Source organism: Marmota flaviventris, chromosome 2, assembly GCF_047511675.1.
Source record: "Marmota flaviventris isolate mMarFla1 chromosome 2, mMarFla1.hap1, whole genome shotgun sequence".
NCBI classification, from domain to species: Eukaryota; Metazoa; Chordata; class Mammalia; order Rodentia; family Sciuridae; genus Marmota; species Marmota flaviventris.
Genome location: NC_092499.1, coordinates 82,300,247 through 82,325,602, shown reverse-complemented (window position 1 = coordinate 82,325,602; position 25,356 = coordinate 82,300,247). Strand labels below are relative to the sequence as shown.

Genomic DNA, 25,356 nt, shown 5'->3' with positions numbered 1-25,356 from the left:
ATGGACGGAGGAAATCACTCAGCGGTGTCTGAATTTGTGTTGCTGGGACTCACCAGTTCTTGGGAGCTTCAGATTCTCCTTTTTGTGTTCTTCACAATATTTTATGTAGCAAGTATGCTGGGAAACCTTCTCATTGTGCTCACCATCATCTCAGACCATCATTTACACTCCCCAATGTACTTCTTGCTGGCAAATCTCTCCTTCATCGATACGGGTGTGTCCAGCATCGCCACTCCAAAGATGATTTATGACCTGTTCAGAAAGCATAAAGCCATCTCCTTGAAAGGGTGCATCACACAGATGTTCTTCATTCACACTGTGGGAGGGACAGAGATGGTGCTACTCATTGTCATGGCCTATGACCGATACGTGGCTATCTGCAAGCCCCTCCACTACCTGACCATCATGAGCCTAAGAATGTGCATTTCTCTTCTGACTGTGGCTTGGACCATTGGACTTATCCACTCTGTAGTCCAACTGGCTTTTGTTATAAACTTGCCCTTTTGTGGAAGCAACAAAATGGATAGCTTTTACTGTGATTTTCCTCGGTTTATCAAACTTGCATGTACAGATACATACAGACTGGAGTTTCTGGTCACTGCCAACAGTGGTTTCATCTCCATGGGCACCTTCTTCATCTTGATTGTGTCTTATATCTCCATCCTGGTCACGGTTCGTAAACACTCCTCAGGAGGTTCCTGCAAGGCCCTCTCCACTCTCTCAGCTCACATCACCGTGGTGGTTTTTTTCTTTGGTCCTTGCATCATAGTTTATGTGTGGCCATTCCCTACCTTACCCATAGATAAATTTTTAGCTATCTTTGATGCCATTATTACTCCTTTTATGAATCCTGTCATCTATACATTTAGAAACAAGGAGATGAAAGTGGCAATGAGAAAACTCTTTGTTAAGGCTTTAACGAGTTTTAGGAAAAGTTCTTTCATGCACAGTTCAGGAAATTCAGATTAATATTGACTGTTCTGGGAAATTAATCTCTTTAGTTAAGTATTTCACAAGTTTTTTTCATTTTAGTTCAGTTTTCAATATCCAGTATGAAATGCCTCCTCACAGACTCTATTTTGATGTGGTAAGTTTTTCCTAGGGAAATGTTATTCTGAGAATTCTGCAAATATTGAAGAGAGAATTGGGAGGAGCTCAGAGATAAAACATGACCTCGTGTGCATGAGGCCCTGGGTTCCATCCCAGCACCATGAAAAGAGAAAAATATGTTTACACTGGGGAGGAGTGAATTCAGCCTTGGAATATTGAATTTGTTACTGGAGGTTGTGTCTGTTATTGAAGACTTTGGGATGGTCACGGCTGAAATCTCACATACTAGATGCATTTCCACTGATACTAACGTTGGCTTTTCTTCTCTTTGATGCTGACTCTGAAAGACATCTCTCTTTCAATCCACATGTGTAACTATATTTATGCCCTCTGAGCAGAATTCTCAATGTCCACACACGGAGAAGAAGAAACAAAATTAAGATAATTGCCTAGATAGCTTTGAGAATTGGAGGCTTTTGTCATCTAAATTTATTTACCCACACTCAGATCAAGTTAATACTAAGGTTTTAGATTTAGTTAAAATTGAAAGATGAAATTTAATGTAAATCGTAGAGATAACTGAGGAAACTTTAATATTATTAATGAATATTAAATCAATTTTTTAGGCCAGAAGATGTAAATTTCCATATCATTCAATGTATATGATAATTATAATTTATCCTGGTTATTTTCTAAACAACAATTTATTTTTATAAGGCAAAAAAACCATATCTGATTATTAAATGATTGTAAATGTCTTGAATATTTTGGAACTAAAAGAGGAGAAACTGATTTATAAATAAAAAAGCAAAAAAATTAATTTATGTTAATAAGGTTTATAACTAAATAAAAAATAAAGTGTAGAAATTTCAAAAGAAAATTTATTGTAAAACTGTATAAATGAAGAGATATAAAGATATAATGAAGACATAATTAAACTTTCCATATGATAAAGTGTATTTTATATATGTGTGTATTTTATATATATGTATGTGTGTGTGTGTGTGTGTGTGTGTGTGTGTATATATATATATATATATATATATAATTTTTTTTCAGTACTAAGAATTGAACACAGGGCCTGTGAAGGCTAAGAAAGCACTCTACCACTGACCTACATTCTCTTCCATTTAAAAAAAATGTTTTTTTTGAAACATGATCTTGCTAAGTTTCTGAGGCTGGCCATATGTAATTATTAAAAAAAATTAATGTTATTTATAAATAGTAAAAATAGTTATTCAGAAACTATCTTATTGTTCTCCCTGTGTTACCAGATGTGTAGGAGCAGGCATGCATGTGCAGTTACTCAAGTGTGGGTTACACAGCTATTTGGAATCTGGCCTGCCATCTGTAAGCTCCAGGAGGACTAGTAGCAATGTTTATAATGACATCCATAGGCTGTTAGTAAAAGATAAGGAGAAGGCTAAAATAGTTGAAGGCTAAAATTAGTGTTTCTGACAAATCTTTATCCAATTTTCTGCACTGATTTGCAATTGAATCTCAGCAAAAAAGATCAGATTCTCTTGAACTTGCAGATAGATTCATAAGCAATTCTCTTTTGTAGTTCTTGCTGTAACATATTAAAAAATTTTATCCTACCTGTGGCTATCTCTGAAATATCTTCTCAAGTTACCAGTCCTGACTTCTATCTTGAATTCTAGGCAATGTAATTTTAAAAATTCCATGTATAACTTTGATTAAACTTTAACCTTCCGATAGAAACCTGGTTCTTCTGCTTTTCTACCCTAGCTTGGTGATACTCTCAGTCTTTTCAAGCTAGAATCCTGGGAGATGCCTAGCTTCTATTCACATCTGGGAGCATCCTATCTATTTTCTTTTTTTGGTCCTGGAGATAAAACCTAGGGCATGGTGTTTGCTAAGCAAGTGCTCCACCATTGAGCTGAGCCTCCGGCTTCTTATCTATCTATGCTTTTAAATATTGCATATTTTTGTTCCTTCCTCTGCCTTTTCAGCATCTTTCCTTAAGCCATGTCTCTCATTCCACACCTCTTAATTGGTTGCTGGGCATTGAGACTCCCACAAGGCCATCAGAGATATTTTCTGTAGTGAAAATCTACAGAAAGTGACTGCTCTCTGTAACCATCTACCTTACAAGACATTATTGGATATTGATATCATACTTTGGTGGAACATACATACTCTTGAACACCAAAATCTAGAATCCTTGACATGATTAGAGACCTTTAAGAACTGATTTTTCTGGTACACCTCATATAGCATGATGTGGCCCCAGATAAATTTAGATCAGTGGATGTGACTTTGGAAGTCGAACACAAAAAACTAGCTTTACTGCTTGTGGTGGGAGGTTGCACGGTTGTGGGGATTGAAATGAGGGGCTTGGTGGTCTAGGAGGGACCTGGGAATGCAGAATACTAGAGAAGAGTTTATGAAAACCATTCCTGTGGCCTGAGCTTGAGTTGACATATAATGTAGTTTGACACCATTGACAGACATCTTGGAGTCAATAGTATTGTCTAAGAGTTTGTAATTTTTTTCCTACAGTTTCCTGGGACTGGAAGGAAGACTTGCTCCCTGGTGGGAAGGGTGGCGGGGAGGGAGGATGCCAAGACCAATAATATTTATCAACACCAAGTCTGAGTTTAAAATTCAAATTTGGTTTAGACATTATTTTTTCATGATTGTTTTTATAGGGGATGTTATAAAAATATTGATTTATTGGTAATAAATCAGAGGGTTTTCCATTATTTCAAAAGTTGTGGTCTAAATGTTTATGTCCAGAGAGATTTTGTATTTTGACTGTTTTTGAGAATTTTTTAAATTGTAGTTTTCTATTATAAAAATATAAGTATTTTTAAAAAATTAGAAAAATTTTGATCATATATGAATAATATTTTTTACCAAGGAACAGAGGTAATGGTGCAAAGTATGTCTCAACTTAATAAAGAATAATTTCAGGAATATGATTCTCTTCTCAAGTAGAATTCATGATGATACAGTAAATAGTGATATTAACAGTTAAAACAGTTTCTTGAAGAAAGTGAAATACTTTTGATTGTAGTGGATTTAGATTTTGCTTTTCTGTTATGAACACTACCATATTTTTCTAATGACTTAAAAAATTGTTGATTATATTAAATCACAAAATAATGGTTATATGAAGATTTTTGATGTTTTAAAAAGAAATGCAGTTTATGAAAATTACAATGTAAATTAATAGTATTAAAATATTAAAAATTATTTTCTACTGCAAAAGAAATAAAATGAGTCTGAGAGTTTATTTTCTAAAAAATTCAATGTTATTAAAAATAACTATCACATTAGAGTGAAAAATTGGAAAGCATGCTTAGAAAATTTATGAATGATGTGAAAGTGAAAAATATAGGATGGCAGAACAATGCTATAAAAGCATTCTGACAGATGCATCAAATTTAAGAATTATGTTTTTGAGCAGGAAAAGGAAATACATGAAATTCTATATTTAAATGTAAAAAACAAAATTGCAGAAGTACAGGATAGTATAAATAAAATTTCCAAGAAGTTTATTTGAAAAAATACACATGGCTTTTGTATTAGTGACAATCCATTATATAGCTATGTTATCATACCTCCTAGGATATTGAGTAGCATTTTATTCATTATCTTCATTAATACAAATATACAGTTCAGACAATGGAAGATAAAATCCCATTGATTTGAGAACTGGACAGACTAAAGACATAGAATTGTGTTAAAGGATGGGCATCATTTGTTATTAGACATACATTTAAAAAACTTTAAAAATGTAAGGGCTCACCCTGGTGTGGTGGTGCATGCCTGTAATCCTAGCAGCTCAGGAGGCTGAGACAGGAGGATTTGTGCGTTCCAAGTCAACCTCAGCAAAAAGCGAGCTGCTAAACAACTCAGTGAGACCCTGTCTCTAAATAAAATACAAAAAATAGGGCTGAGGATGTGGCTCAGTGGCTGAGTGCTCCTGATTTCAATCCCTGGTAACCCCCATCCCCGAATGTAAGTGCTTATCATATATAATTGTTATATAAATATATTATAAGTAATATATATATATATATATATATATATATATATATATATATATATAACATCATTGATAAAATTTCCAAACTACGCAGTCTTCTAAAGCTCATTGTTTATCTTATAAAGCTCATTGTTTATCATGCATAAATATATGTTATAAAGTGGAATCATAACAATACAGGTTGGCATTCTGATCTTTAAATGTATCATGTTATTAAGTATTTAGCTACATATTATTTTTAATGATTATATAGTACCTTATTTGTAAGGGTTTCTTACTTTGAAACCAGATTTCCTTTGGTGGATATATATTTAGTCACCAACTTACAGGAAGCATGGTGTAATACATTATCAGGCACTTTTTAGATTCCTCCTCCTCCTCCTCCCTCCTCCCTCTTCCCTCTTCCTTCATCCCTCCTCCTCTTCCTCCTTTTCCTCCTCCTCCTTCTTCTTCTTTTCTTCGAACTAGGAGTTGAACCCAGTGGCGCTTAACCACTAAGCCACCTTCCCAGCCCTTTTTTATACTTTATTTAGAAACAGGGCTTCACCTTAGCACTTCGTTTATGCTGAGGCTGGCTTTGAACTCACCATCCTCCTGCCTCAGCCTCCCGAGTTGCTGGGATTACAGGTGTGAGCCACCACACCTGGCCTAGATTATTTCTTAGTAAAATTTCTGAGCAAAAAGTACCTATATTTTGAAGGCTATTTTTTTTTAATGTTGCCAATTGTTTTCCCAAATTAGAATAATTTGTTTTAAAGATCTTTAGACATAGCGTGTTCATTAATATATTTGTGAGTTTTCATCTTAAGAGTTTTTGTATTTCTTTACAATCTAGGGCAACTAGTTTGCTAAGAGATTTCAAAAAGAATAGATTTTGTGTCTTATTAATTGATTATTTTTTCGTTATGAGGGATTGAACTCAAGGGCACTTGACCACTGAGCCACAGCTCCAGCTCTATTTAGTATTTTATTTAGAGACAGAGTTTCACTGAGTTGCTCAGTGCATTGCTTTTGCTGAGGCTGGTTTTGAATTCAAGATCTTCCTACCTCAGCCTGCTGAGCTGCTGGGATTACAGGTTTGTGCCACTATGCCCAGTCAAATTGCTTTTTTCTGCATCTATTGTGAGGGTTAAAAAATGAGTTTTGTCACTGGGTGCGGTGGCACATTCCTGTAATCTCAGCAGCTTGGGAGCCTGAGGCAGCAGGATTGCAGGTTTGAAGCCAATGTCAGCAATTTAGTGGGATTGTAAGCAACCTAGTGAAACCCTGTCTCAGAATTAAAAATAAAAGGGCTGGGGATGTGGCTCAGTGGTTCAGTGTCCCTGGGTTCAATTCCTGATTATCCTCCCCCTCCAAAAAAAATGTTTTCTGGTTTTTAAAATAAGGAATTACATTTATTGAGTTTTGAACTTTGATTTCAGGGTAAAATTTACTTGATCATGATGTTTTCCCTTGTATACACTTCTGTTTGTTTGCTAGTATTTTTTTTCATTTTTAAATTTGTTTTAATTGGTTACACATGACAGTACAATGATCTTGGCATATCATACATTTGAATCAGATGGGATACAATTTCTCATTTTTCTTAGTATACAGGTTGCAGAATCACATTGGTCATGCAGTCACATATATACACACAGTATGTTTGCTAGTATTTTATCAGCAACTTTGCATTTATTTTATTAGAATCTTTGCATTTGTTTATGAGAGATATTGGTCTTTTTAAAAATACCTATTATAGTGTATTTTCTGTTGCTATAAAATACTACAGAATTCTACAGACTGGGTAAATTACAAACAATAGATGTTTATTTGGCTCATGGTTCTGGAGGCTAGGAAGGTCAAGCTTGAGGGGCTGCAACTGATGTGGGCCTTCTTGCCAACCCACATCATAGACAGTATCATATATCAACAGAGAATGCATGTGCAAGAGAAAAAGTGCTCAAACTCCCCCCTTTTATAGCTCACACATTCCTATAATAATCAACCCACTCCCATGATGAGGGCTTCAATTCATTCATGAGGGTGATGTTCAAGGACCTAATCATCTCTTAAAGGTCATACATAATCCCATTTTGAAGGCGATTAAATATATTCTGTGGGTTTGAACAAATATCCAATAACTTGTATCCACACAAAAAAATATAATTACATGATTTATTACAGTATTGTATAGTAGTTTCACTGTTCTAAAATTCTATTGTCTGCCTACTTATTCATTCCTCCCCGCAACCCTTGGCAACCTGTAAGCTTCTTGTATTTGATTTTCCTTCATTCTTTAGGTTTGGGAAATTTTATGCTGTCAGAGGCCGTGACCAAGTCAAGATGGCGCCTGGCAGTTTGCCAGGAGGAGTGGCTTGTGAGGCAACACCACCAAGCCATCAAGATGGTGGGGACTCCTTATTGGCTGATTGCTGTGTCTATAGGAGAGCAATGCTATGATTGGATGATGCTGATTGAGTCATGCTTTATGTAAATCAGTTAGATGTATATACCTCAGCTGTTCTGCAATAAAGCAGTTCCTGCTTCAACCTTCAAGTTGCTTGTCACCTCCCGGTTATTTTGCCCAATAGGACTGCGGCAAGTGGTGGCCCGTACAGGGAACTCCAGGACACTCGGGGGTAAGTGACAAGGTAAGCTGCCTGTCCCTAGAAATAGATAGGACAGGAGGAAAGCTGCTCGCCCCTGAGGAGCAGATAGGGTGAGAGGACCGATGGCCATTTCAAGAAAATAGAAAAATTGATACAATGAGTTTTTGTTTCATTTTATCTTAGTGTGTTGTGTTGTCTTTGTTATGGAAATATGGGATCAGAAGTTAGTAAAAATCAAACCGAAAGGGTTTTAAGTAAATTGCTAAAGGAAGGAGGCACCCCAGTAAAACCAAGAACATTATGCTATTATATCATTGAAAAGATTTTGCATTTCTTTGGTTTATATCTCCGCTCCTTCACCTATTCTGATAACTGATCTTTTTATGTTATCACATAATTCTTGGATGTTCTGTTCATGGTTTCTTATCATCTTCTCTGCATGGTCAACTCTACTTTCAAGATTATATATTTTGTCTTTAATGTTTGAGGTTCTGTCTTTCAAGTGGTCTAGTCTGTTGGTGATGCTTTCTATTGAATTTATAATTTGGTTTACTGATTCCTTCATTTTGAGGATTTCTGCTTGTTTTTTTTTTTTTTTTACAATCTAACTCTTTATTGAAGTGATCTTTCACTTCCTGTAGTTTTTCTTTGATTTCACTCCTTATACTATCTTTTACTTCACATATCAATTTAACTATGTACAATCTGAATTCCTTCTTGGACATTTCTTCTACTGTATTATTAGTGGCTTTGTTGTTGAAGAACTACAACAGAAGTTTTGTTTGGGTTGCTTTATTTCCTTGTTTTTCATGTTTTTAGTGTGTTTTCCCATCTAGAAGTATGGATCTAAGGCAGCATAAATTCTACCCTGTAGACCTATAGTATTCCTGAAGGTTTCCAGCACTTTGCCTTTACTGGTGAGACCAATATCAACACCATCCAGTGTATACAATATATAGCCTTAAACCTAATAGCTCCCACTAAGGCATCTACTGCTTACTTGCATTAAACCAAAATGGTGAGTTCAATAACTATTTATAGTACAAACAGAATATTTGTTAAAATGATTTACAATTTCAAATGGTGGATGAGAGAACAGAGGTAGTGTAGCACGCAATATTTGCAAGGGAGGAAGATAGAAGCTAGAAGGAAAAATTCAAGGGAAGAGTGGAAAGTAGCTGCCAGAGACTGGCTGTTGGTTGGAGAAAAGTTGGCAAGAAAATCCAAGACAACAGACAAGAGAGAGGAAGAATACGAACAAAGAGAAAAAAATTAAAGACATAAGAATACTACAAAAATGCAAAACACCATTCATATATCATTGTCCTCCACAGACTGATGCATAAAAAACATCTTGTTCCAAATATAGTAGAGAGATTAGTGAATCAAAAAATAAAATAAAATAAAATAAATCTTGCTGGAAAGTTGAACTGCTTCTGTCAGTGTTCAACAGATTCTCAGCCTGTCTCTGACGCTCTTGGATTACCAAACCCAGATCAGTCCTCTCAGACTCAGTCTCTATCCCACCCATCGTCAGAACTTCAGGCTCTGCCATGCTTCAGTCCCAAGATCTCAATGCTGCTTCTACTTGCAGAGAGACCACCAGGGATGCACTTATGCAATGGAGCAACCCCAAGATTCAGCAGCAAGACTGGCTACCACCACTCTCAGTAGGAAGACCCCAGGCTCCTCCAAACCTGCAGGCACCCCCACACTGGACCTGCAGGTCCCATCTGGAGTCCCCAGACAGAGGCTCTTGTGGTGGTAAACCTGCTGGTACCCAGGCCCCAAGCCAGGCTGGTGTCCCAAAATGGGTGCAGTCACTTGCAGCCAAACCTGGAGTCTCCCCCACAGCAGTCCTTCAGGTCATGGTAGCAGTGGTAGTGGCAGTGGTTGTTGGCAGCGGGCAGCTGGTTGGCAGCAGCAGTGGCTGCAGTGGCAGCTGCAACTGCAGCTATGGGGGCAGGGTCACCTCCAGGGGTCTGCAGCAGTGATGGCTTCAGTTGCATCTGTGGTTGCAGCTTTAAGGGCAGCAGCACCCAGAAAGAAGTCCTCCAGGAAACCTCAGGCTGGCCGGCAGTGGAATCAGAGGCAGCATCCGTAGTGGTGGCAGTGCAGGTGGCAGATGATTGATAGGATAGTGGTTCAGCAACAGCGACCACGGGAGTAGAGTCAGAAGTAGCGACCGAGGTAGCAGAGGCCATGCCACACATGTTTCTTTTACAAACTTTTTTTTGGAGACTGTCTATTCATTCTCTTGACAGTGTCTTTTGAAAAGCAGAAAATTTTATTTATTTATTTTAAAATTTATTATTATTATTTTTTGGTACTGAGGATTGAATCCAGGAGTGCTTAACCTCTGAGCCACATTGCCAGCTCTCTTAATTTTTGGAGACAGGGTCTCTCTAAAGTTGCTTAGGGCCTCATTAAGTTGCTGAGGCTGGACTGGAACTAGCAATCCTCCTGCCTCAGCCTCCCAAGTCACTGGATTATAGGCATTCACAACTGCACCAGGCAGAAATTTTTATTTTTACTTAGTTTTTTAATAATTTCTTTCATTAATTATGCCTTTGGTGTTGCATTTAAAAAGTCGTTGGAGCTGAGTGTGGTGGTGAACACCTGTAATCCCAGTGGCTCAGGAGGCCGAGGCAGGAGGATGGTGAGTTCAAAGCCAGCCTTAGCAAAAGTGAAGCACTAAGCAACGCAGTGAGACCCTGTCTCTAAACAAAAAGCAAAATAGGACTGGGGATGTGGCTCTGTGGTCAAGTGCTCTGAGTTCAATCCCAGGTACCCCCCCCCAAAAAAAAATCGTTGCCAAACCTAAAGTCATCTATAGATTTTCTTTTATGTTACCTTCCGAAAGTTTAATTTATAATTTCATGTTTAGCATTTAGGTCTGTGTCCCATTTTGAATTATTTTTTGTGAATGTAAGATCTGTGTCTAGATTGATTTTCTGTATGTTGATGTGGATGTTCAATTGTTCTAATGCCACTTACTGAAAATAATATCTTTTCTTTTTGTATTGTCTTTGTTCCTCTGTAGAAGATCAGTTGACTATATTTATATGGATCTATTTTTTTTGGGGGGGAAATAGGCATATTGTGTTCCTTTGGTCTATTTTTATATTCTTTTGTGAATACCACACTGTCTTGGTTACTGTGGTTTTATAGTAATTTCTGAAGTCAGATAATACTGACTTTTGTTTCTTCAGATTAATCAATAATCATTGATTGTTGGCTATTCTGGGTCATTCGATTCTCCATGTGTACTTTAGAGTCAGTTTGTTGATATCCACAAAATAACTGACTTGGATTTTGATTCTGTTTACCTTGAACCTATAGATGAATTTGGGAAGAACTGACAATATGGAGTCTTCTGATCCATGACCATGGAATATCTCTGCACTTATTTAGCTTTTCTTTGACTTCTTTCATCAGAGTTCTGTATTTTCCTTATGTAGATCTTGCATATATTTTATTAGATCTATACCTCAGTAATTTATTTTTTAGGTGTAGTGCTAAGGATCAAACCCTTGGCCTTGCACATGCCAGGTAAGTGCTTGGTCACTGAACTACATCACAGCCCAGTAGTTCAATTTTTGGAATCAGAAAGAAAATGGTATCACCTCCCCCATTGCTAATATTCCCCACCAGAGCAGATCTATATTAACACATTATCTCTCCCAAAGTCCCTAATTTATACTAGGGTCACTCTGGGGCATTTCATATCCATACACATAGAGCTTGCTCAATCTTTTATTTTTTTGGCTTCAGAGTATTTTATTATGTTCCATAATTATTTGGCTACTCCTTTATTGTGAACATTTCCTTCAATATTGTTGATATTAAAATTTTTTTCTTCCAGTTTTTAAAAAAAATTTTATTAGTTCTTTTTAGTTATACATAACTTCAGGATTCATTTTGACATAATTAAAAACACATGGAATATAATTTGCTCAAATGTTGTCTCCCGTATTTCCCATTTGCCTCCCCTCTTTCTTTTCCCTATTTCCTTCCTCTACTCTACAGATCTTTCTGCTATTTACTTTTAGAATTTTTTTTTATTATGGTTAGTGTCTCGGGGATATACATGATGGTGAGATTCACTGTGGTATATACATATATGTGCATAGAAAAGGTAGGTCATATTCATTCCACTGTTGTTTTGTTATCCGTCCTTTCTCCTTCTGTTCCTCCATCCCCTTCAGACCCCTTCATCTAGTCCATTGGTCTTTCTTCTGTTTTGATGGAATCCAACCCCCACATTTTCCCTTTCTCTCTTTTCTTTTTCATCTTTATTTTGGGTCTAGCTTTACCAGAGAAAATATTAGACCTTTGCCTTTCTGAGTCTAGTTTGTTTCACTTAACACTATAGTCTCCAGTTCCATCAATTTAGCAGCAAATGCCATACTTTCCATTCTTCTTTCTGGCTGAGTAATACTCCATTGTATGTATGTATATACCACATTTTATATACCTTCCATTTATCTGTTGAAGGGAATCTTGGTTGGTTTTATATAGCTTGTCTATTGTGAACTGTACTTCTATAAACATTGATGTGACTGTGTCACTATAGTATGCTGATTTTAGATCTTGTGCATATATATTGAGGAGTGGGATAGCTGGGTCATATAGTGGTCCTATACCTAGTTTTTTGAGAAAATTCCCTAGTGCTTTCCAGAGTGGTTGCATTCATTTGCAGTCCCACCAACAACGTATGAGTGTATGTTTCCCCCCACATACTCACCAACACTTACTATTATTTGTATGCTTGATACTTGCCATTCTGAGTGGAGTGAGTTGAAATCTCAGTGTAGTTTTGATTTGCATTTATTTCCCTGATTGCTAGAGATGTACATTTTTCACACATTTATTGGTCAATTGTATTTTTTCTTTTGAGGAGTATCTGTTTAGTTCTTTTGCTAATTTAGTAATTGGGTTATTTGTTTTTGATGTTAAGTTTTTGAGTTCTTTATATAGTTTGGATATTAATGCCCTGAGAAGCAGGTGACGTTTTTTAAAAAAAAATCATGTCTATCTTGTTTAAGGTCTTTTTCAAAAAATTAATTAATTTATTTGTTCTATTTAGTTTTATATGACAGCAGAATGCATTTTGATTCATTGTACACTATTGAAGCACAACTTTTCATTTCTCTGGTTATACATAATGTAGCATTGCACCATATGTGCAGTCATACATATACCTAGGATAATGATGTCCATCTCATTCCGCCATCTTTCCTGCCCCTATGCCCCTCCCCTCCCCTAATATTTTAATATCATAACTATTTTATCTAGCAAAATACATATCAAATCACCAATGTCATCTCATATACAATCCATTTTCAAGTTTTCTCAATTTTCACAAGAATATCTTTGTAGTTTTATCCCCCTACTTGTTTGTTATTATTAGGAGGAGTTTAAATTTTAAATTTAAAATTATTTTTTACATTATTATCAAATTCAAGTTTTCTTAAATTGTGATTAGAGTGGTTTAAGAATGTACAATTTCTATTTTTGGAAATTTATTGTGGTTCAATATATGTTCATATGTGTGATCTTTATGATTACTTGAAAACAATTACTCCTAGAAACTAAAACATAAACCTCTGCTTTAGGTTTCAGAGTATGATGCCACTTAGGTTTATCTTCTTATTTACATACCTTTTGTTTTTTTATATCCTAACATTTTTATCTCTGCCTCCATTCCCTTTTTGTGACTCACTTTTAGCTTCCTCCATTGGCTTGTCAGGATTCTGGGTGACAATTCCCTTGGATATGTATTGGTGATCCCAAGTCTCATGTTGTTGATCCTGTCTCTGTAGTATCATTTGGTCAGTATTCCCTTGTGTTCCAATTAGCTCTATCTCCCACAATAATAACATTTTTATAAATGTTTGTGCATAAAGAAATGCTAGATCTGACCAGAGGAATGTTGAGTGTGGTTATGTTTTGGAAAGAGTTACATCTTTGGTCTTTAAATGAGTAGATTGGCAGCACATACAGAAATAGTTTAGTGATATGATGGTACAGTGTTGAAATCCCCAAGGGCAAGTATTATTAAATAGATGTTTCTAGTGACAGTATTAATTTGTAAAGAAATAAATTAAATATTACCTTGCATAGGGGAAGCAGCTTTAGCAGAGCTTAATGAGCAAACATCAATAAAATGAGAAGAAAAAGGACACAGAAACTGAAATTTCTTTCTTGTCTTTTAAAAATCTATATTAATTTAAGGTTGAAGTTGAAAAAAGGGAATTAGAATGTTAAGGAGAAAGTCTTGGAAGTTTGAACAGAATCTACTTGCCTTAGTTCTGGAGTTTATTTTTGACACAGAGACATGTTGCGGGTGTGCTAAAAATGTGAAAGGCTAAGGGAAGGAATATTTAATACTTCAATAAGTTTAAAGTGTCCATTAGGCATGATAGGCATCTAGTAAATGTTTGTTGGTTGAGTACAAATTATTATGATAAATACAAAATAAATGATCCAGCAAATTTGCAATGATATGTTAATCGAGTCACAAAATGAATTACAGAAGAGGGAGAAGGCATGATCAATGTGAGGAGAGGGCATTCTATGGGATATGGAGACAGAGTGCCTTTGCTTCTTTGTCCATTCACTAGAGAAGGTAAGAACTAAGTCTCTTCTGCAAAAAGCTAAAGATTCTGTGGGGATCAAGACATTGGGGGTCTGAAAGCACAGCAGGTTTTCTATGGCTTTGTATTCTCCTACCATGTTTATTTAAAAAGCCAGAATATATTATGGATGCATTCAAAGTGGCTTAAGAAATCCATATGCTGTGAACACTTGAGGATAAATCTGTCTTTTTTTCACTTAGATTTCCCCAGTGTGCTGAGAGTAGAACACGGGGCACCTAGAAAGGGTCTAGGTATGTGATACAACTGTGAAGTCATGAGAAAAAGCTGTCTGCTGTACATGCTGGATGAGAGCAGTGAGAGCATCAGTATCAGTTCTACCACTCACTCCTGGCCTGGCACCTTACTTCTCCTCCTTGGTCTTCATTTCTCTACCTGTAAAAAGGAGCCAGTAATACCAATTTTCATAGATATAAAATAGGATAGTGTCTGTAAAGGAGTAATTATGGTATTTTGCACATGGTGGTCACTGTTTTTGTTAGTTATTGTTATTACCATAGAAAGCTCACCAACCACTGTTGCAGACTGGGGGATGATTCTGCGGTTCTTTAAATAATCAAACCTTTCCCCCAGACTGGGGGAATCATTCAGTAATTCTTTAAGCTTAGTTATGATGCTGTGTATTGGAATAGATTAGCTCCATCTCTTAATCTGCAACACGAGTTATGATTTCGTTCGGAAGACAGTCCTAATCACCCTAACTCAAGGGTATCTTTTCTGTTTAAAAAACTATGATCATATTACTATTTGACATTTTTTTTGGTAGTGAGGATTGCACCCAGCAGTGCTTAAAAACTGACTACACACCCAGACCTTTTTATTTTTTATTTTGAGATAGAGTCTTGTAAGTTGCTCAGGACCTTGCTAAATTGCCGAGACCTTCTTGAACTTGTGATCCTCCTGCTTCAGCCGGCCAAGTTTCTGGGATTACAGGTGTGTGCCACCATTCCTGGCTTTATTTGACATTTTAAAATAGTTTATTTTTTATTATTTTTACATTGTGTGTGTGTGTGTGTGTGCGCGTGCGCCTGCACATGCTAAAGTGCAAAAGCATTAAGTAATACTTCAGGAAGTTCAGAGTGTCCACTGAGGATGATGGGCATCTAATAGATGTTTGCTGATTATTTGTTGATGATTATGATAAATGACAAAATAAATGATACAGCAGATTTGCAATATTGTTAATGAAGTCACAGAGTGAATTAGAAAAGAGGGAGATTAATTTGAAGAGAGAGCCTTCTATGGAATATGAGATATACCCAACTACAAACAAGGGAAAAGATGCAAATATATTAGCAGTTCAGTGAAGAGAATATCAATATTGTGGCGAGCTTCATTACACAGCAGACTAGCACTAAATGATAAAATAATAAAAACATTACACTTGAAAAGATTCCTTAATGTCACCTGCCTCAGCCCCTTTATTTTATAGATGATGAAACTGGGTTCAGGAAGTAAGCTGAGTTTGGAGGGATGGTAGAAAGAACGGAGTACTCAAATTCCTTCAGGGCAGGGATAGGACATGTTCACGTTCTTCTGATATGAAGTGTGTGCAGGGATAGGACATGTTCACGTTATTCTGATTTGAAGTGTGACATTCTTTCTATCATTCCAGGAACCAGGGAAAGTTAATATGGCATGGATGGTGATTTGCAAGTATCATTTTTGTGTAATTTTGTTATTATCCTGTTTTTACTCCATTCATCTGTAGATTCTGCATCATGAATCTCTTTTCTGACCTTGTACTTGACCAGAATGCTGTCATAGCCCAGGCTGTGTAATCCATCTACACCCTGGACTGAGCTACCAAAGTGGGAATTTTAGGGTTTCTCTATTATCTCCTCTCCTCATGAGGAAAAAGTGAATATGATTTGATAAAACAGGAATAGCATGAAGCTAAACATGAGGGAGTATTAATGAGAGTGATAGTATTGCATACAGGAGTAAAGACATAGGAAAACAAAGGTCATGAGAAATTGCTTGAAGTTTGGGGAATTCCATGAGCAGGAGTAATAAACTGTGAGGGAGAAATCAGAGTACATTTCCATACCCTTTCCCCTCCATCATCGTATTATTCCAGAGAATTCCTACTCCTCCAGTGATTTTCTGATTCCTAATTTTTTTTTGCCTAATCTCTTTTTTAAACCTGGAAATTTTAGGGAGTCTGGGAGTTAGAAGCAGTGGCTTGTTTTTGCAGCTATAGTTGAATGGCAAAAGGGTTTGTCATTGCTCAGGCAGTATTTTTTCCTTACAAGTTGAAACTCATGTAGTCGGTGAGTCCCTACAAAGCTTGATTTTTTTTTTTGTTACTTTCCTTTATCAGGTAATGCTTGAGACAGTTCTGCTCTCTGAGACAATGGATGGAGCCAACCACTCTGTGGTGTGTGAGTTTGTGTTCCTGGGATTTTCCAACTTGTGGGAGATCCAGCTTCTACTTTTCCTCTTTTCTTTTGTGTTCTACTTGGCAAGTCTAATGGGAAACTTCCTCATTTTGTTCTCTGTGACTTCTGACCCTAACCTACACTCCCCCATGTACTTTCTGCTGGCCAAGCTCTCGTTTCTTGACCTGGGAGGTTGCTCTACTGTGGCCCCCAAAATGATGTATGACCTTTTTAGAAAACACAAAGCAATCTCTTTTGGGGGTTGCATAGCTCAGATCTTCTTTATTCATGCTATTGGGGGCACAGAAATGGTGCTGCTCATAGCCATGGCCTTTGACAGATATGTGGCCATATGTAAGCCTCTGTACTACCTGACCATCATGAGCCCACGGATGTGCATTTTCATTTTGGTTGTTGCCTGGATCCTTGGCCTCATCCACTCAGTGGCCCAGTTGGCTTTTGTTGTAGACCTGCCCTTCTGTGGCCCAAATGTACTGGACAGCTTTTACTGTGATCTCCCTCAGCTCATTAGACTTGCTTGCACAAAGACTGATAGACTGGAGTTCATGGTCACAGCCAACAGCGGATTCATCTCTGTGGGGTCCTTCTTCATACTGATCATTTCTTACATCTTCATTCTGGTTACTGTTCGAAAACACTCCTCAGGTGGTTTATCCAAGGCCCTCTCCACTTTATCAGCTCATGTCACTGTGGTAGTTTTATTCTTTGGGCCATTGATCTTCTTCTACACCTGGCCTTTCCCATCATCACATGTGGACAAATTTCTTGCGATCTTAGATGCAGTTCTCACGCCTTTTCTAAATCCAATGATCTATACATTTAGGAACAAGGAGATGAAGACAGCAATGAGGAAACTTTTCTATCAGCTTGTGGGTTACAGGAAGATGTCCTAAACACTCTAAACCAAAATGCAACTCTACACTCAACAACGATGGGAAAAATGTAGTCATTGAAAGTTTTGATCTCTCTTAATGTAGTGCACTAGGTTACATTTAGGTATGTTACCATGTTACCTTGTTCTTGTGTATCTCTAGTACCCCCACCAAGTAAGGAGATGGGGATCTAGCAGTGGAGCTTCCTGTGCTTCAGGATCTGCACTGGGTGATTAACATAAATCATTTAATATTCATGATAACAACACAGTGAGTATTTTTACTTTGATAATTTTTAAACATAACTAAGAGATGCTTTCTGCTCATTCTCTTTGTAATTACAATGTAAAATGTTTCAAACCAAAGTCGATTTTTACCTTTAATCCACTACTTCCAATATTCTTTATACCTCCAATGGTGCCAAGCAGTGAGTTTAATTATTTAGAGTTGGAAATCAGTGTATTTCTCCTTTTCACTGTATGCTTTCCCTGTTTTGAATTTGTTAATATTCTTTATCCGAACTATCCAGCAAATTGCCCTAATAACTAAATGCTTGTTTTTTTTTTTTTTCCTTCCCTCCCTTTCTTTAGTATCTGCCTTCCTACCTCATCCTTTGGACACTTAGAAAACTCTTGATTATATAATAGGACAATGGAAATTTTAGAATTTGGGATCTAATTCTAAAATTAAATCAAATGGGATCATTTGTTACAACCTATTTATTTTATAGATGATAATACTCAGGAACAGAGATGTCACATGATAAATCTAAGTTTATCATGAAAATCAGTTCTCCTTACTTTTAGATTAAAAACATTGAAAATATATCTAAGCCTACTTGTTGATTTGAATTCCTAAGGTTTCTGCTAACAGATGAGTGCTCCTCTGGTTTCTATTGTCTTTCTGTTTCTGACTCCAAGCAGAAATGTCACAAATGAATCCAAGGCTCTTTTCATATTGGCATCAGCTTCATATGATGTCATTTCCAAATTCTTCTTTTTTTACAGTCTAATAATAAATTTCTTGGACTAAGTCCTGGTTATTTTATAACTGTATATATATATATATATATATATATATATATATATATATACACACACACACACACACACACCCACCTTATCCATGGCTTTTTAATGTCACTTAAAAAACCCTCCAAAATCAAACAGTATTCCTCTGTTCATACGCTTTTCTACTGAATGAATCCTCTAAAGGTCATTCAACATTACTTTTTCATTGTTACAAAGGTCTGTCAGTTTCTGATATAAGGTTCAAGAATTTGGGGTATGTGTGTTACTGTATGCTTTTGTATGCTTCTGTTAGTGGATCATGGTTTCCATGACTGAACAGCTGGGACACATTAGAAATTTTGGGCCCTAAAGTTAGTATAAGGACAGAGAAAATATTTCTGATTTATTAACAAAATAATTTATTGATTTATAAACTAATATATATGATATTATGTTAATATCAATTTATTTTAAGGAATCTAGAAAAATATTGCATTTATATCCATATCTCTGAAGTTTTGCTCTTTTTTTTTTTTTTCGCTACTGGGGATTGAACCCAGGGATGCTTTACCACCAGGCTACATCCCCAATCCCTTTAATTTTTTTATTTTGAGACAGGATCTCACTAAGTTGCTCAGTAAGGGCCTTGAACTTACAATCCTTCTGCCTCGGCCTCCCAAATGCTTGAGATTGCAGGTGTATCACACCACGCCCGACAAAGTTTGTTGATTTTTCATAGGTCCTTATGATGAATTCATTTCTTAAAATATTGGCAGGTCTTAGACTTTTTTTTAGGAAGTTAATTTATTCTTTCATTTTTACTTTTATTCTTATTTAATTTATTTTTTTAAAAACCCTTTTTATTGTGATTATAAAATCTCACAAGTAGCACTACAGGGCATTGAGTTGAAGGAGGGAAACCACTGGGTTAACCTTTGTGCTTTGTGGAGACACTTTGAATGGCTCCACCTCTACCCTTTGACTCAATAATTGAACTTTTAGCATTTGATCACAGGTTAGTAATATAATAAAGAAAATGTGTTATTTATTACATCATCATCCATTACCATGCATAATTAGAAATAAGTTCATCCATTAAGACAGAATGTTTAGTAATGTATAGTAAATTCCATTAGCTACACAAAATGAGCTGAGTGATTCTTAAAACATGTTCTCAAATATTTCGATTGTATCAATAATAAAATATGACAAAATGTAAAATTAACTGAGCAATCTTTAACACACACATGCCTTTTACTAACAGTACTATTAGTTCTGATATTCCATACTAAATTGTGCTCTAAATGCATAAACTACTTTACTTTGAAAGAAAAATGAGAAAATATGTGTAGTCTTATTTTATTTTTGACTTTTAAAAATTGTTAATTCACTTATAAATTATATATGTATTAGGAAAAATACAAGCTTACATTTTAACTTAACCAGGTGAGAAAAATTTCTTTTTGGTAAAATTAGCCATTGGGTAAGGGTTGGCTATGTATGACATTGTTCCTTTTCCCTTTTGGTATGCTTTGTTTATTTCTTTCTCTTGATAATCTCATGATAGATCTTTTTGTATATCAGTGTAAAAGAAAGTTATGTGACTCTCTGATTTTCTGTTTGGCAAATGGCAACTTAGATGTACAATCTTTCCAAATAAAATTCAGGTTAGTTTTTCTACTTGTCTTTAGCTGTTTCATTTACAAACCCAATTGAAGCCATCATAACTTTTTTCTCATCTATTTGTATTTTCACAACATATTTAAGCTCATTTGTTGTTCTCATCCAAATATCACTACCACCACCACCACTACCAATATCATTTCTTAAAATATTGGCAGAACCACTACCAACATCAACACGACCACTACCACCATTTATTGAATACTAATGATGTGGCGGGCAATATCCTAGGTTGCCTACACATATTAACTTCTTTAATTCCAACAGCAGTCAGCTAGGTAATCATTTTTATTCCACAGATTAGGTAACTAGTAGGCACAGAAATACTTAGCAAGTAGTTTAGGGACATGCAGCTGCTAAGCGATAGAGCAAAGATCTAAATCTAGGTGGCTTCTGCTTCAGCATCCCGCTTTTGAATCACCATATTATATTACCTCCCAGGATGGTGGGTCCCTTCACGTGTAGTTCTAAAATCTAAATATTTTTCTCTTTACTTAACAGCCTAAAATGGTAAAGATAAATATACATCAACTCAATACAATATGGTATTTGATTTTTTTTTGTACCAAAGATTGAACCCAGGGGCACTTAACCACTGAGCCACATCCCAACCCTTTTTATTTTATTTTATTTTACTTTTTAAAATATTTATTTTTGGGGTGTAGATGGATACAACACAATGCCTTTATTTATTTTTTTAATGTGGTGCTGAGGATCGAACCTGGGTCCCGCCCGTGCTAGGTGAACGCTCTACCACTGAGCCACAATCCCAGCCCCATTTTATTTTATTTTTGAGGCAAGATCTTGCTAAGTTCCTTAAGGTCTCACTAAATTTCTGAAGCTGACTGTGAACTTGTGATCGCCCTGCCTCAGCCTCTCAAGTCACTGGGATTACAGGCATGCACCACTGTGCCAGGCCCCAAAATATGCTATTTGAAATTTATGTTCTGTCATTTTAATATATCATTAAAATATCCATGGGTTTATTATTTGAAGGGGGTAAGACTTAGAAGTAATTTATGTAATAAGATAATTTTATAGGTTTCTCCTATCCATCATTATGGAGGTAGTGCATTGTGTACTCCTTGGAGATCCTTAGTCCACAATAGAATCATATCATTTGAAGAAAATGTTGAAGCCTAAGTGGACACTTCATGGGGTTCCTTCATTCTCATAGAAACAGAATTTAAATTAGTCCACTCATTAGTGGGAGTGAATGAGCCAATTTTCATGAGTGTTTGGTTTACAGCTGGAATTGACTGCCAGAGGGTAGCCTCGATGGAGCCTCTGGTTAGCCCATTCTCTCTCTCAAGAGGATGCAGAAGGTTGGGTTGTAATCAAAAGGTGACATGAGAAGAAAATTACCTCTAGATAGGAAAGAGAGGTGGGAGGGAAAGGGAGGGAGAAGGGGAATTGCATGGAAGATGGAAGGAGACCCTCATCATTATACAGATTACATGTATGACGATGTGAGGGAAAAAAAGAAGTGTGTCACATTAGATTGGGTAGAGAAAAGCGAGGGGAGGGAAGGGGGGATAGGAAGGACAGCAGAATAAAATAGACACTACTATTGCTGTATGTATATACGTGACTATATGACCAATGTGATTCAGCAACCTGTACACTCAGAAAAAAGAGTAATTATACCCCATTTGATTCAAATGTATGATATGTCAAGATCATTGTACTGTCATGTGTAACTAATTAAAACAAATAATAATAATAATAAAAAACCCAAAAAGGTGAGAATCAGTCCTATAATCAATGTCTCCAGGAATTAAGTAGGATTCAGAATAACTTGCTATGTGCCAGCTGGGGATGGAAATGGAAGATGAAAAATACACAATTACAAATTTCTGGGATATCACTGTCTAGTGAAAGAGAGGGTTAGGAAACAAATTGTTACAATAAAACATATAAGTTCCATATGCAATGCATATCCCTGTATCTATCTATGCATCCATAAATGTGTAAATCTATAATGAGGTGTAGGCATAAAGGAGCAGATGAACAATTCTTCTTAGAAGTCTCAGAGGAGAAAGTTGAGCTTGGTATTGCAAATTGAGGAGGAAAATGAATATGTCCTGGTTCCCAAACATTCAGCATGGTGACTATGGTTAATAGTGATGTATTGGATAATAATGATCATCAAATTCCACTATCATTAATAACTCCATGCCCCCTCCCCTCTGCTCCAACCCCTCTGCCCTATCTAGAGTTCGTCTATTCCTCCCTTGTTCCCGCTCCCTATCCCACTGTGAATCAACTTCCTTATATCAGAGAAAACATTCGGCATTTGGTGTTTTGGGATTGGCTAACTTCACTTAGCATTATCTTCTCTAACTCCATTCATTTACCTGAAAATGCCATGATTTTATTCTCTTATTGCTGAGTAATATTCCATTGTGTATATATGGCACATTTTTTTAACCATTCATCTGTTGAAGGGCATCTAGTTTGGCTCCACAGTTTAGCCATTGTGAATTGTGCTGCTATAAACATTGATGTGGCTGTATTCCTGTAGTGTGTTATTATCCAAAGTACAGGTATGAAGACACGAATTGGTGTGAATATACTGTGTATACAGCCAGAGATATGAAAAATTGTGCTCTATATGTGTAATAAGAATTGTAATGCATTCTGCTGACATATCTAAAAAAATAAATTAAAAAAATAACATAAAGCAAAGAGAAAAAAATAGTGATGTACTGTATCCTTGAAAATTTTCTAAGTGTGGATCTTATTTATTCCCACCAACAATAAAAGTAACTATGTGAGGTGATGGATATGGTAACTAGCTTGACTATGGTAATAATTTCATTACGTGGATACCTTTATCAAAACATCCCACTGCATACCTTGAATATATACAATATTTCTTTCTGCATTATACTTCAATAGCTGGGGAAAAAAGGGAAATTTGCGTAGGAGATTGCCACCTAGGTGTGAGAAGGCATTTCATGCCATGTGAACACTATTCAAAGGTGTGGAATACTGTACAAGGGCAGGCTTAATTGATGAATTCTGAAGGTGTTCTTTTGGTGCATCACAGCAATAGAGATCGGGTTGGAGGGGTAGGCAGAGGTCGTATTAATGTATTTGGTAGCTAGAACTAAGAGTATTAATAGGTAATGGGACAAACATTAACATGAGGGTAACATGAAAAGATTTTTTTCTAACATCACTTTTATCACAGTGTAGAGGGTGAATTTGGGGGGTCCAAAGGAAGAATGACTTCTGAGATGCAGGTAAAACTACCTGCAAAATGGCAATGAATTGAAGATAAAATGGGGATGAACTGAAGATAAATTTTTTTGACTTAATGATTATTTCCATCAATAATAAAGAAGTGGTGGTGAAGATAAGTTCAAGTTTAATGAGTTGTATGACTTAACCTTATATTAGATAAACTATCAAACTGAATTTCTGTCCACCTATAATTGATTTTAAATCAGACATATACGAACATACTCTTATAAATGATGGCAAGTCTCATAACTTGTGTCTTGCAAATCATAGTTTCAGAGCCATGATTGTTTCAAGAGGGCTTTGCATTTATTTTAAAAGCATTTGGAGATATTTTGGAATGTTAACTAATAGGATAATTAAAAATATCTCTTAGAACTTCCCAGTAAAATCAACATGTCACATTGTCAGAGTTCTTTTGATGAGAATTCTTAGGAATGCAGGCTGAGTGATTTATAGAATGCTCTCTCTCATCTTCATTATCATTGGTGGTACACTTAATGAATGTTTTCTATACAACCTTATTTGTTTCTTACAACAATTCTATGGATCAAGAACTAATATTCCTTCTTTCTTCCTTTTTTTTCGGGGGGGCAGGGGATGGGGGATGGGGTTTGGGTACTGGGGATTGAACCCAGGGGTGCCTAACCACTAAGTCACATACCCAGCCCCCTTTTTAATTTATTTTTAGACAGGACTTGCTAAATTGTTTAGGGCCTCAATAAGTGACTCAGATTGGAACTTGAAATCCTCCTGCCTCAGCCTCCTGAGTTGCTAGCATTACAGGCACGAAGCACCATGCCCAGCATAGTTTATTTTATTTTTGAGACAGAGTGTTTCTATGTTGCCCTGGCTGGGCTTAAACTTGATACTCTCCAGCCTCAGCCTCCCATGTGACTGGAATTACTAGCATGTGTCACCACATGCACTTTAGAAGTTAAAAAAAGGGAAAACTTGGAGAAGAAAAATGACTATCAATTTTGACAGCTTTCCTGTTATAGGAATTACATCCTTTTAGGTGCTGTGAAGAACAGTATATTAGTCACAGTCATCCTTTTGCTCAGGTGCATCCTGATGGAACATGGGAACTCACCCAGGGAAGCAGCAACCCATGGATCTGAGATGATGTCACCTGCTGGGTATCAAAGGTTTTTTTTTTTTAAGATTTGAACATTTCAAACTGATAATAAAAGCATGAAAGTTGTAAATATTAATGGAATAGCATGTAGTGTTATGATGCAAGTATATCATGTAACGTTTGCCCCATCACTAAACTATTCTTTCTACAGTATAGATCTTACTATATCACACCTTGCTAAAACTCCAGTGCCTCCTTCTCACCAGTAGGAGAAAGTTTAAACTCATTAACATGGTTATAAATCTCTTCTTCATTTGGCTCTTGTTTAGTCTTCAACTTTATCTTTTCCTCAACTTTATTTTTTCCTTTCCCTCTTTTCTATTCTGTGCTATTTTTGGAAATCACTGGAAGAAATCAAGCAGAGGAATGATAAGATGTTGTTTTCAACTGAGAAATATCACTTGAATTTCTATCTGGAGAACAGAGTACTTTTTTTTTTTTTCCCCCTGTGCTAGGCTGTACGATACCACTGAGCTACATCTTTAGCCTGGAGAAAAGATTTAAGGAAGTAAGAGTAGGAAAAAAAAGACATTTAGGAGGATTTGTAGTAAACTAGGTGAAAATTAGTAGTATATTTGCCTAGAATTTTAGCCATGCAGATGCTTCAATATTGATAAATTTGAATTTATTTTGAAAGAATAGACAAATCCTTTGAGTGTGCATTGAGTATAATAGAATGATCATTTATAA

At 36.2% G+C, this 25,356-nt stretch overlaps 2 protein-coding genes across 2 annotated transcripts; both read left to right on the top strand.

The window, feature by feature from the left end:
• Positions 1-969, top strand: LOC114084761 (olfactory receptor 4F3/4F16/4F29-like). Its single transcript, XM_027925785.2, has one exon. The coding sequence runs from the start codon at positions 1-3 to the stop codon at positions 967-969; it is 969 nt and encodes a 322-aa protein (XP_027781586.2).
• A 15,690-nt stretch (positions 970-16,659) lies between these two features.
• LOC114084967 (olfactory receptor 4F3/4F16/4F29-like) lies at positions 16,660-17,610 on the top strand. Its single transcript, XM_027926100.2, has one exon. The coding sequence runs from the start codon at positions 16,672-16,674 to the stop codon at positions 17,608-17,610; it is 939 nt and encodes a 312-aa protein (XP_027781901.2). The 5' UTR covers positions 16,660-16,671.
• The last annotated feature ends 7,746 nt before the right edge of the window (positions 17,611-25,356 follow it).

Coding starts and splice junctions, on each gene's coding strand:
- LOC114084761 (XM_027925785.2), top strand. CDS start 1: ATGGACGGAGGAAATCACTCAGCGGTGTCTGAATTTGTGTTGCTGGGA.
- LOC114084967 (XM_027926100.2), top strand. CDS start 16,672: ATGGATGGAGCCAACCACTCTGTGGTGTGTGAGTTTGTGTTCCTGGGA.